Raw genomic sequence first — 13,747 nt, 5'->3', positions numbered from 1 at the left:
CATAGTTCAATATTTGATGATTTATATGTTTATGGATATAATGAGTTGATGATGAATTGAGAATACCAAGAATAGTCCAATAGAAGTGTTAAGGCCCTAAACAAACATCAATAATAAGTTAGAAAAGAAGTCGAGAAGATCGGATGTCATTCGAGTCAAAACTGACCAAGGTTGCTGTCAGCAACAACTTTGGTCGATGGTTTTGGTCGATGGTATCGACCAAAATGATCGACCAAAATAGTCCTCAGGCAGAATAGTGGATTTTGGGGATTTTTGGTCCGAAATGAGTCTTCCGGTGTTCGGATCAATCTGGAACTTGGAGGCATACTTAACAACAGTAGTAGGACACTATAAATCAAGAAATTAACCCAATCCAATGGTCTAATTAAAAAGCCCCAATTTGAGCTATCAAGTTCAAGTGATAAACATCATGGCATGAGTTGGAATTGATTGCATTGATGAGGAATAGCATGCAATAGTTAGAGGAACTAATAGAAATTCGATTGGAATCATATGGCAATGTTAAACATGAACATAATACACTTTATAGCTCAGTTTGATATCAAATGGTATGATGTTAATAGGTAAAGCATGGAATACATATGCTAGGCATGAGATATAAGCATTAGCATCAATGAATGGCTAAGGGAATCATGGATTGAGCATGAGTAGGCACTTGGAGTGGTGGTTGCAAGGTTGCAGCACCATTCCAAATGTCCCATCAGCAAGATGACAATAGAAAGGAGTAGAAAATGGTAGGGTAGAGAGTGGAATGAAGAGTCTTACCTTAGTGTAGAAGATGAAGGCAAGAATCAATGATAAACTAAGTGTCTTTGATGAGATACCCTTCACACTAACCAAGGAGCTGCTTTGGGAAGCTCTCCCCACGTTCCCAGGTGAGAAAAATGATTGCAAAAGGCTCAAGGCTCGAGGTCATATTAAATAGAAAAGGAATATTCCATGGAATCATTAACTTGGCAGACTAGGACATTTTGGTCGATGCTTTTGGTCGATGGTATCGACCAAAATGATCGACCAAAATGTTTTCAGCAGAAAACTCAGGTTTAGAACAGCAACTTCAAGTAGGGATTTGAAAGGCTATACAAGGTCAAATTAAGTGAGGTTTTCTTCCACAATTCAATCAAGAAGTCTAGTTTTGGGGAATACCTTCGGATTGTGCACAGGAGGTCATTTGGTACATCAACCATATTAATCTTCTCCGATGCGCAGACTTTCCTTAAACACTGACAATGCATTTAAGCAAGGGGTATCATTGTCAATGTCCATGGGCTCGGTCTCCGAATCATGATCATCAATCAGGATGGTCCATAAATCTCTTCTTCCACCGCTTTGGGTCCTCGGACCTGAATACAACAGTGGATCCGGGTCAGGGTCAAGGTTAGAATAGGGCTGGATATTACACTGACTGTTTTGTAGATTTTCCTTCTTTCAGGACTATATGGTAAGGTTCTTAGAAGGGTGTGACTAATTACAAAGAACAAAAGCTATCACAGGACATCTGTACATATCTTAACATTTATATTGGACAATTTTATATGTAACATGTTATCTTTGAGCTTTTGAATGCTCTTATCCCAATCCAGTGACTTTATATGTGATCATATTATACTGATACAACCTAACATGATTTTTTCTTCATTTATGATTCTTTTGGTCCTAGATGGGGACAGCAGATGCTATTTTGAATCATGTGAGCGGTGGGACAACGCTGCAGGAGAATAACCTGAAAGAAATCAAAGGAGGAATTGTGGTGGGACAACACTGCAGGAGAATAATTTGAAAGAAATCAAAGGTAGAATTGGTTTAGAAAGCCAGGTAAATTCTCTTAGTCAATACATTTGTGTAGTGGTGAGTATGCTATACTCAAGTCCCAAGATAAATGGAGCTGATCTTGGGCTTGCACATTTACCTTGTTCAGGGTTGGTCTCCAAAATTGTAGTAATAACTCTACTGTAAGTGGACATTCTCCAGGCTGTTCTTGTTGCAAGCAAGTGATCTCTGATCCAGTTCATGGTGAGCATCTTGTGTTACTCAAAGACTCAATTTTCTCTCCTCTAGTCGTTTGTTTTTGCTTATGCTTTTATAGCACATTGTTGCAAACATGAGAGGGAACATAAAATAGGAGGTAGCTAATAAAATGCTGAATCAGACATTATTAAGTGGGTTGCAGTTGAGGTTTCAAAATGGAAAGTCCCATCCATCCCACAATCATTTGAAAATTTTTGGGTACTACTTGAGGGAGTTATGAGCTATTGAAGAATTGAAGAAACACTGTGTTAGGTTTTTTATTAAAAATCTATATTAAGTTTCAAAATTAGTTTTTGCATTTCTTTTATTTAATTATTTTGTTAGTGTGTGAGACCCATGAGGTAAGGGTGGTAATGAGGCACCATGAATAATGGAAGTCCTTCATGACTTATGAGGCTCTTCATGACATTGGTCATGGGTCTTAATGGTCTTGATCATGGTGGTGTGGTGGGGTTACTTGAAGGGTGGAATTTACTTAAATTCTAACTCTTGACCATCAATTCTCATTTCAACTTCATGACCATTCATGGTCATTACCATGAGTTTGGTTGAGGTTATTGAATGGATTAAATCCAATTCATTGCCTTAAGAATCCTAAGGGGTGTAAGGTGAGGTTTGGGCCTATATAAACCCAACATTTCCTTGCATGTGGTGTGCAATTGAGACACTCCTCACTCTCACATTATTTGTATTACAAAGTTAATTTCTTTCTTTGAATTTGTCTAAGTGTTGTGCTCTAGCTTTTGACTCCTTGAAGGGACTAGAAGAACTACCTTATCTTCTAGTTGGAGGTTGTTTTATCTTGGAGGTGGTGGTGCGAAGAACCCTTGGTAGTAGAGTGCATCAATTACCTTAAAGACAACACTCAAAGTGTGACTCAACCTCATTGTTCGGTGGTTCGTTCGGTTGCATCATCAGCTCTCCGGATTGACTAAGGATCTTCATCTCTCAATTGTATTGCAATTTCATTTTTGTGTGTTTGTGGAATTTGTAATACAATTACCCCAACACACTGCCTTCAAATTTCAACTCAGGGAGTGTAGGGTTGCATGAAGTCTTTTGTGTTCTACCATTCATTTGCCAATTTATTGATTACGTGTGCAGGGGATCAGTGTAAGTCCAGTATAGTGTAAACATGATGGATGGTTGTGGTAGACTACTATGAAATTGTCATGTGTTCCATAGAAGGAAATCTACAAATCCATTCGGCAGCTGAGAGCAGTAAGTAAAACTTCATTGCTTGCTTTGGACATTCAACTTCCTATTACTGTAACAATTTTTTTTTTTTTTTCTTGGGTGAATGGAAGTTTGTCAATCTAGATCACTAAACCAAGGAAAAACGGTGATGTCCTTCTGATTTTTGCCATATACTATAATCTTTGTTTTAGCTAGGCATTTTGGAGCCCTCAATCAAGCTTTTCCAAATTAGTCTCCCTTTCATGGAATTTGTGTCTTGTTGAATCAGTTGCTTTCCATGTCTTCTCATTTACGCAGATTGGAGACAGTATAGTTTTAGTTCCCCCCTGTGACTTGTATTATTGTGGAAGAACCTCCAAGGTGGTGTACATTTCTTACAAAGCTTGGTCTTTGAGATCTTCTGGGAGACGTTTGAGTAGGATAGACACATTTTGCTTCTGAGAGATGTGTGTCTGGCTTAAAAAGATGCCTTAACGACTATTTTTTGATGACTACTTCCTAGAAAGAGCTCTGTTTGGACTGAAAACTGGGAGAAAAATTTTGTCCGTTGGGAGGTTGGGCCAAACAAATGAATGTCATCTATATAAGCCCAACCAGGGATTCCTTTAAGCCCACCAGGGGTATTAGGCAGGGGGACCCTCTATCCCCATACTTATTTATTCTTTGCTCCCAAGTTCTCTTAGCTATTATTCAGAAGGCAAAATTAGAACATTTGGTGAAAGGTATCAGTATCAAGAATCGGACCAAGGCTATTTCACATTTTCTCTTTGCGGATGACTGCATCCTTTTTACAGAAGTGAAGTTAGACAAGGTGTGCATGCTAAAACAAGGGGTATCATCATTAATATTATATTCAAGATGGGTTTTTTTTTTTTTTTTTTTTTTTGGTAATATATTCAAGATGGGTTTGTTGTTGTTGTTGTTGCATGTAGGAATTCCTGTTAATGCTATCTTATCTCAGTGAGCTCCAATTCAACCTTCTTGTGTTTTTGTGGCAATAGTGCAAAATCGTTTGGCACCTCTTTTTTTCTTGTGATTGGACTAAGCGCAAATGGATGGCAAGCCTTTGGGATTGAGAACTGGTTTTCTATTTTAGACTTCATTTCTTCACCTATGCTCTTCAGTTTTATTTGACTCATACTTTGATAAACCTACGCTAAGATGGACGTTTCCAACTATGATGATTACACATTATTTCATTTGTTCAATGTGTAAGACATGATTTTTGCTAAAGAGGCCCTAGATCCATCTAAAACCTTGGACTATGTGTGAAAATGGATTAAAGACAAAAATTATCCACACACACACCCCCCCCCCCCCCCCCAATACGGGTTTGAAGACGCTGACCCTAGATATACAACTGTTACAAAATGTATATGTTGGCCTATTAAGGAGCTAATAATTGATAATTCTACTATTTTAATGTGTGCAGGTATTCATAACTTAGGGTTGAATCGGATAGGATGGATCTATGGTCTTTTTTTGCATGGCTCATTTGGCTATCCCAATGGGATATTATGGAACTGCAATTTTTTTAAAGGCTTTTTTGACTTGTTTACAAGCGGTTTGGATCATGTTCTCCTATAACAGATTTAGGTCCAATAAATCTGGTGTAATGCCCATGAAGTCCTTGATCTTCTACCCTCTCCTTATAAAAAAATGTGGTATGTAAACATTAGGCTGGAACAGGGCTGGGTTGGGTCAGGATTTTGCATTCCCAAACCTAGCCTTATATATTCCAATCTAAGCCCATTCTTGCCTTGACCCTAATTCAGAGCCAATGATTATTGTCCTTAACCCCAAGCCTACAAGAGCAAGCCAATCCCATTCCTGCCTTGATTGTTCCATATTGGGTCAGGTTGGCCCTAGCCCTCACCCTGATTGGCACTATCCCTATCCCTACCCCTAATTGGTCATATCCTTGGCCCTGGCATTGATTGGCCCTATAGTTGTCTCCGACCACCCTATATAAAAGGGCTAACGCGCTTCAACCTAAAGAGGCAACGGCCCTACTACAACACAAAGGGGCCTTTTGGCCCACCCAATCTATAATGAAGCGCATGAGCGCGTTGTTGCGCATGTATTTATTGTTGTTCTCAGCTTACTCAAATAAGGGGGTGGGGTGAGGTGAAGGGCGAAAAGACTTGCTTGTTAGGTTAGGCTCTTGGGTTTTTTTTTTTTTTTTCTATTTTTTTTCCGTTCACTTGATGATCCCATGTAGGTGCGTAAATTGGATCACTTTACAACATTACCTAATATTGTGTTCATTAGAATCTTAGGTTCAATCTAAGTTGTCCATATGGTAGTAAGCCGTTAAAGAAATATATCACCTTACAACACATAATCTTGTGTTTAATCTGATCTGTCCATACGGCGTCAAGGATATATATTGAAGAATAGGTCACCTTGTTCAATCTGTTTGAAATTATTGTGCAGTCCCATTTCTTCGACTATCCCTAGTTCATCATTTTCTCTGAAATAGTGAAATCCCTCTTTTTTGGGTTTTCTAATGTGCTATTTGATGAAAATTAGGGTTATTAAATATAAGCTTCGAAAGAGAAAAGAAAAAACCATGTCTCAATTCTCAATTTCTAAGATAGTAGTTGAACTTCAATCCAGTTTGTTTTTTGCCCCAAGTTTCTCTCTCCTTCTCTCTTTTATGTTTTGTCTCCTTTCTATGTTTTTTCTCCGGTGGCAAAAAGTTGAGATTATTCATGAAAGAGAACAGGTAGAGAGAAGAATTGGAATAAAGTTTGGACAGATTTGAAAATCCAAGTCGATTGTAGAGAAGGTCACAGATGAGGTCTTTTTGTAAATTTAGAAACATCATAAGGGATTTGATAAATGAAAAGTTTATTTTCGAAGTTAAGCCCTAGATGAGTATGTTCTCATCCATAATAGTTCGATAAATTAATATCCCTATTCAACAAAAAAAATCCCTATTCAAAACCTTGTTAACAAGTAAATGCACGATAATTTAGTTTTTTACAATTTTGTATTAAAAAAAGGGTAAATAGTTACAAACATGACTAATTCACTATCCGTCCTTGATAAGTTTTTTTTAGTACCACATTGGAGGCAAATAAATAAAAGATCTCAATATTTTTGGGAACTAAAAATCACTTAGATCGAACCTCAAAGGGTCCAAATAAAAATTACCCAAACAAATAATATAAAAAGTGAACTTATAGTCTAATATGATCAAATGACTCAAGGTCAAAATCAAGACTTATATCAATGTTAATATGAAGACTAGTTTAACAACTAAGGACAACATTAGGGCCAAAATTAGGCCCAGGATTAAAGCCAAAATCAGGGATGGGTCCAATAGGCCAAAGAGTAATCCTAGACCCAAACCTGCCCTCAACGCCAAAATCTTGAATTCAAGCCCTATTCATATTAAATATTGTAAAATATAGTTCTTGACCGTCTAATTCATCCCTTACCCATAAATCTATAGATTCACGTATTTAGTGTAAAAAGGTGAATCTCTAGATTTTATGAATCTAGAGATTTTTATAACCAAACAAGCCTTTAGCAAATGTCAAAAACCTTTTGTATTTTATAAATATGGTATAATAATGGTATAATGTACTTATACCATATGGTATTCGATACAAAAATGATATATAGTAAATTTTTTGAAGTAAAAAACTTCTTAAAAGAAAATGTGAAGTAACAGTTTTTTAATTCTAAAAATGAAATGCCGTCCGCAAGGGTCAAACCCAATATATCTCCATAAAGAAGTATGGATATTTACCACTCAACCAACCTTGCAATGGCACGTTCGATAAATTTACCTGTAGGGCTGCTATGTGAAGAATCTAGATTCTCTCCACTCAACTTGTCCGTGCTTGCATTTCCCCATACTCACAAAATGTCTCACATGGGTTTTGCCCGTGTCAGCCTTGTGTCATTGGGTGAGTATGGGGGATGGGGGCACGGACAGACTGGGTGAAAAGATCTCCTCGCCTCAAAGAATGGTTTGGGACACGAAATCTATTTGTTCAGATAAGCCTGCAAATCCCAGAAAATAGAGAGCAGCAAGACAACAGAAGAGAGGCGATTGCGCTCATGTTTGTGGATCACTTCACCGTTTGTTGAGCCTTCTTCGACTCAATCAGAAGAAGAGTTTAAACAGGAGGAAGAATGGCTGCCTCTGCAACAGCTTTATCTTCTTTCTCCTCACTCTCTATTCGTACAGCTCTTCCTACTTCACACTTCAAAGTCTTTCTGCCCACAATCAAGAGACCCGAGAGGGCCGAAACCCTACCAACTTTTCCCCTCTCACTCCTCCCCAAACCCAGAAAATTCAAGCCTTTACAGGCTAAATCCAGCGATATCGACACTACATTCTTCGACGAATTTAACCCAGAAGAGGAAATTCCCTTCGAACCTGTCGAGCCTCCCGAAGGCTACGTGCCTCCTCCGGCCTTCGATGAGGGTGAACCTGAAACCGAAGATGAAATTGCTGCTGCCTATGAGGAGATGTATGGACCCGCCTACAGTGGTGTTAGCGTGCTTGGTAACAACATCTATGTCATGGACTCCAAGATGAAGAAGGCTACTGGGTTTGGGACGAAAACGAAGAAGGAGAGGATCAGGGATGGACTTGAGGAAAGAGTGGTTCAGGTGAGGCGAGTGACTAAGGTGGTCAAGGGTGGGAAGCAATTGCATTTCAGGGCTATTGTGGTGGTGGGCGACAAGCAGGGTCAGGTTGGCGTTGGTGTTGGCAAAGCTAAGGAGGTTATTGGAGCGGTTCAAAAGTCTGCTACCAATGCCAGGAGGAATTTAATCTCAGTGCCCATGACCAAGTACAAGACATTCCCTCACAGGTAAATGAAACCAATCACTTTTCTAAATTAATTACTGCCAGTCAAGGAATACCTTCTGGGTAGTTTGGATTTGTGGCTTTTGTTAGTTATTTGAATTTACAGTGATTATCAACATTGTAGATCAGATAGTTGGGTGGGAATAGAGGATTGTTTGTTTTTGCTCTTAAATGGTTCTTGGTGAAATTGGGAAACAAATTACTACATGAAGGATGTTAACGTCTGAATCAGCTTATGAATGAATCAGTAAGGTCTTTTTGCTATCAGGGATTTTCGTAGAGCTTAATTTCCTCAAATTCCCCATTCATTGCACTGATAGGCAAAGAATGGTAGGCGGGATATCGTTGACAAAACCTTTTGGCAATGTTATTATGTGCCGAGGAAATACAAGATATTCATATCCTGATATCTGAATATATAATGGTGATATAGTTGTTCTATCAATCAATTTTCATCACATTTTCATGATTTATGAGCTACTTTTAGTTTGGCTGAAGGAGAAGAAGAATGGCTAAATAAACTTCATTACTAACATCTCCAAAAGAAGAAGAAGCGAGAATAAAACATTCTACTGGTTGAAAGAAATAGCAGCTTTGGGCATCTGTTCATATCAGAGCAATTGAACTAGAAACTGACGAGTGATATGTAATAAGAGAACAATTTCACTACCAACCCTAAGCTGTAGATGGAGCCAGCCTGCAGTTCATTATATGTTCTTTCAAACAGCAATGCACAATGGTCTTTTGTTGAATTCATCCAGGAAAAAAGGAACTGCACATGGAGAATACTGGAATATATGGAATTCTTCAAATTCATTCTGGACTGATAATCTACCCAATTTGTCAGAGAAAGTTATGATTTTTTGGTATTTATACATGAATTTGGGCTTCTTCTTCTTCTATTTTAATTAGAGGAGAAGTGTTTAGCCTTTATGCAGCTCTGTCCCACGGGGAATTTTTTGTCCCTAGATCTTTCTCCAAGTGGACTTGTCCAGACTTATTTCCTGTTTCTTCTCCAGCAAGCATTGCCTTGTCTAGTTACCTTCCATTACTCCCCTTTAAAGATTTCTCTTCCTTATGTTAATTTTTGCTCTTAATCCTTAGCTTTTGGGCCACTATTACCCTACTTCTGAGGGTTCTACATTCTCCTTTTCTTTGATCATTGTAACCTTTCTTCTTCTGCCAGTCCATAAAGATTTGAGTTTTACTAGTTCATATATAGATTCATTTATAAAGCTATTTTTTGTATGGAAATCCTGATGAGAAAACAATTTTCTCTCTTATAATTTAGTTTATTCAACTTAGTTACTCAACTTGTGCTGATTTTGCTACACTATTGACTGACAGGTCTGAGGGAGATTATGGTGCCGCAAAGGTGATGCTAAGACCTGCCTCACCGGGTACAGGAGTGATCGCTGGAGGTGCAGTCAGGATTGTTTTAGAAATGGCAGGTGTTGAGAATGCTTTGGGTAAACAAATAAGGAGTAAAAATGCTCTTAACAATGCAAGAGCAACTGTGGTTGCAGTACAGAAGATGAGACAGTTCAGCGAAGTTGCTCGTCAGCGTGGAATCCCCATGGAGCAACTCTGGCAATGAACAACTAGTGGAAATCACTGTTTTTAGTTCCTGAACCATTTTCTGTGAACTTCATTTGATGGCAAGGACTTTGTAATTTGTTTTCACTAATGATTTTGTAGTCTTTCTCTTGAAAAAAGCTAATGGAAGATTTGGATATCAAACATGGCCTTTGTCTGACACAGAGTTTCAGCGAACATACATAGAGGCGGCATCTCTATGGTGATCATGTTTCACTTCATTGGATCCGAATTGGTTTTATCTTGGTCTTTATTATCAATTAGTCCTGCACACCCCATCTGCCAGGAGCCTAAAGTTGGATGCTTATGATTTTCATTGTTACTGCAAGTGCAATCTTTGGGAACATGCTCTAAATGCATTATTTGTTTCAGTTTTCAAGAATTATGGTTTAGTAATCCTTCTATAGGGGTCCGATATAGCTTGTCTATGCGACATCAGCAAAACAAATCTGCCAATCGACCTAGAACTCCACACACGTTTAAAAGGTAAAGTGACCTGGAGTCATTATTGGCTTGATTCCTAGGCAATACCTTCTTTGAGGACTTGTCCAATTTCAGCAGTACCTCACCAGGGAGCTTCATGCCCTCTTACTGGAATCTTCTTTGTACTTAATTTATTGGGAAACAATCAGTATAATACATGCAAATACTTCTCACAAATCTATCTTTTTTGGATAAACAAGCTACAGGACTGAAAGGAGGCGAAAACAAAGGTATTGCAGAAGCTGCAGCACTACCAGAACCTGAAATCATAGCAGTCAACTACCAGCACACCGGTATTCATAGCAGTCGACTGGGTGATCAAGAACTGCATCGCAAGCCTTCTTGGTCCTCTGGTATGGCTTCTCTGCTATACAGTTACGGCGGTCGTCATATACAACACCTCTGGAAGTCAAATTCTGGCAAGGCCCCTCCTCTTCACAGAAGAAGTCATAGGAGAAGGTGAAGTTTTTCAAATTGGGTAATACACAAACACCTGCTGGTACAGTACCAGTCATCATGTTATGGGCCAAATTAAGCTGCTCCAGATGTGCCAATCCTGCGAGGCTGTAAGGTATGGGACCAACTAAATTGTTATTACTCGCATCCAATACTCTTAGCTTGTAGAGGAGGCCTACCTCTGGAGGCATGCACCCTGATACACTGGTATTTATCAACAGCAGCTCCTCCAGAGTATTTGCCAACTTGTGTATATTAGGTGGAATGCAGCCCCCTAAGTTGTTGTTGGCAAACACTATTACAGATGCAGTGCTCCCTGATAAATTTGAAGGGAGAACTGAGGTCAAGCGGTTGTTATTGATGAATATGGCATCAAGGGCTTTATTGAAAAGCTCAGAAGGCACTGGTCCCTCAAACTCATTGTAGCGGAGATCAAGGTATGCCAGAGAAGGGAGCGAGAGTACCACTGGGGGGAAACGGCCAACAAATCTGTTATTGCTGAGGTCTAACTCATAGAGCAGGGTCAAGTTAGCCAATGTTGATGGGAGTATTCCACAGAAGCGGTTACTGTTGAGGTGCAGGAGCGCAAGGTCAGAAAGCAGACCAAGTTCGTCTGGAAGGATGCCTGCAATATCACCGTGGTTGAGATCGATGCCAGCAACAACTTGAATGAGAGGATCATGGGGAGAGGGTGCACAGTATACAGACGTATAGTTACATACTGATGGACCAACCCAGTTGGAGGTAAAGTTTCTGGGGTCAGAATAAATTACATGCTTCCATGCTTGGAGAGCTATATAAGCCTGGTGAAGTGGGTTTGTTGAGTGGCGGTGATGATGGCGATGAGAAGTGGGGGAATGGGTTAGTTTTGATTTAGCAAGGAGTGTGTCAAACTGGCAAGACAATAATAGCAGGATTATTGAAGTTGCAGTGATGGAGTAGAGAAAAGAAGATGATGAAGGCATTGCTGCTAAGTACCTTAGGTGGTAGCAGGTGGCTCTGAGCTTCGAGGGTTGTAGGCAACCTCTCCAGTAATTGTCCAATTTCATTGCCTTGTAGTTTGGATGAGGAACTCTACTATATATATATATATATACAGAAAGAGAGACCATTTTGTTGGTCCCAGCTGTGGAGCCTTGTTTGTCTGTTCTAACATGGAAAAATTAATGAGAAGTTATTGAGTTTGGAGGGGTTCAAGTTGGTGAGAAGAGAGGGCGATGCGCACGACAAGGACTTCCCTCCCTCCATGTCTTGTGTTGTTGTCGGGGTGGTTTAAAAGTGGAGAAGCAGTGAGAGCTGAAGAAAATCATTTCTTGAGTATGAAGGGATATCTATGAAACCATTTTCTAAGTTCCAACTATCAAAATCGAAGAAAAACTTGCAGATTCCATTGAAGGTGGTCGCCTTCATTGTTAGTTTCATGTGAAAGATTTTATTTAGTCCTTTGCTCCTAGTCCTTACCTGAACAAGAGTCGGTTTATTTTATTTTATTTTTTTTGGTAATAGAGTCGGTTATTGTATAACCTCTGTTTGACTAATAAAACCAAAACTTGTCTTCTGGAAATCGAAATTCAGAATTTGGATAAGATGTACCCATCACAAGGTTTTACCAACTACAGAAATGATGAACTCATGAAATTAAATTAGCAAAGAATCATTGCAGGTGTGATGTTCTTACAATTTGAAGTTTCTCAGAAGTAGTCTTTTTCCGTTTCTAAAAATTGTAGCATAGACATGAATAAGCGATGAACTTGTAAATCACATTCAGCAGATGCAATAACCTCTACGAATCCAATTCCAAAAAACAAATGATTGACACAGAGAAGCCGCCAATGTTGGCCAACAGGAATAGTATTTCAAGAAAATGACTTCAGGCGATCCTTTCTTTTTCTTCTTCTTCTTCTTCTCCTTATTTTACAAGAAAATGTAACCAAATTTTATCATATTGGATTACAGAAGACATGCGTCACATGCTATTAGCCTCTTCTACTATTACTTTGATCCCAACACTTCAGTGATAACACCTGAAAGCTTGGGATTTCACCATGATTCAAGGTCCCTCATTATTTTTCAATTATTTCTCTCTCACCTTCCAAAGAATATCTGCTCCTGAACGATTCATTTTTCAAGGTAAGATATCAGTACCTGTTATAATACTGCACAGAAAGGGGGAAAAAATGAGCTATTCCATTTTTTGTCTTCTTTTGGTAGAACAATAATGAGATATTCTCAAACAGTGCAAACTGAATGACCAATCTCTCAACCCTAATTGTCACAACCATAGGCGACACAACATTTGAAGGGCTCAAAGAGACTAAGGTGACATCAAACAAGCCGCCTAGTTCCTAGGCTACACCGACTCCTAGAACCACTAGAATGCTTGGACGCCTAGGTGTCGCCTTGACAACCATGCTCTGAACGAGACTAGGGATCATTTCATTTCATATACGGAAAAAGAATGTTCTATATGCTCGTTCAATTTGGGCTCTTCGTAAATTAGACAGCTCAATCTTTGCCCATGGAAAAGCAAAAATACTGCACAGTTGATCCTCATGGGATTATTCCCGTCGGCCAATGTAAGGTTACAGGCTCCTGAGACCCAAGCATGGATCTTTCTTACCCTGTATATACTCCCACAAACCCCCCACCCCACCCCCAGCCAAAGAGAAAAAAAAAAAAAAAAAAAAAACCTCCAATTGAGCTATGCTTTTGTTCACACATTAAAACCAGAACTACTAACCAAAAAAAAAACCAGAACTAGTGCTCATATTCAATAGTCAGCTAGTGCCCATTTAGCGTTCTTCATCCTCTATGTATGTAGACACAAAAGTACTTAAAATGCTACTCTCTAGGGGTGTAAGTTTGGCTCTATGGAATGAAATTGAATAGGTTTAAGCTCAAAATTCTATTCTTAAGGGCAGGTTAGGGTCAAGTCACATTGAATGTTTGACTTAGCCTGGCCTGGCTCATCTCAGCTGACCCACCATACTCTTGATAAAAATTTATGTTTAAAATCCGAGGCCAGGAACGTTTTGACTTGGCCTACCCCGGGCCAATATGATTACCATTAGCACAAGATCAGGCTTCAAAAAGCACCACTTAACCCATTCCTATTGCAGAATCCTACTGCTAAAT

The 13,747-nt window shown here is 39.1% G+C and overlaps 2 protein-coding genes across 2 annotated transcripts; one reads left to right on the top strand and one right to left on the bottom strand.

The window, feature by feature from the left end:
- Positions 1-7,248: 7,248 nt before the first annotated feature.
- On the top strand, positions 7,249-10,278 carry EMB3113 (Ribosomal protein S5 family protein). Its single transcript, XM_089168975.1, has 2 exons — positions 7,249-8,081; positions 9,425-10,278. Exons 1-2 carry the CDS (start codon positions 7,396-7,398, stop codon positions 9,672-9,674), a joined length of 936 nt encoding a protein of 311 aa, XP_089025101.1. The 5' UTR covers positions 7,249-7,395; the 3' UTR covers positions 9,675-10,278.
- Positions 10,271-11,804, bottom strand: LOC149004839 (Leucine-rich repeat (LRR) family protein). Its single transcript, XM_089168974.1, has one exon. It carries the CDS (start codon positions 11,722-11,724, stop codon positions 10,432-10,434), a length of 1,293 nt encoding a protein of 430 aa, XP_089025100.1. The 5' UTR covers positions 11,725-11,804; the 3' UTR covers positions 10,271-10,431.
- Positions 11,805-13,747: the final 1,943 nt, after the last annotated feature.

This window comes from Hakea prostrata, chromosome 9, assembly GCF_041222555.1.
Source record: "Hakea prostrata isolate BN-2017 chromosome 9, UWA_Hpros_2, whole genome shotgun sequence".
Taxonomy (NCBI): Eukaryota; Viridiplantae; Streptophyta; class Magnoliopsida; order Proteales; family Proteaceae; genus Hakea; species Hakea prostrata.
The sequence above is the reverse complement of the archived record's forward strand: the minus strand, read 5'-3'. Positions and strand labels throughout refer to the sequence as shown.

Excerpts from the sequence above, each read along its gene's own strand:
- EMB3113 (XM_089168975.1), top strand. The coding sequence starts at position 7,396 with ATGGCTGCCTCTGCAACAGCTTTATCTTCTTTCTCCTCACTCTCTATT. Across the intron at positions 8,082-9,424 it reads TACAAGACATTCCCTCACAG|GTCTGAGGGAGATTATGGTG; the intron begins GTAAATGAAACC and ends ATTGACTGACAG.
- LOC149004839 (XM_089168974.1), bottom strand. The coding sequence starts at position 11,724 with ATGGTCTCTCTTTCTGTATATATATATATATATAGTAGAGTTCCTCAT.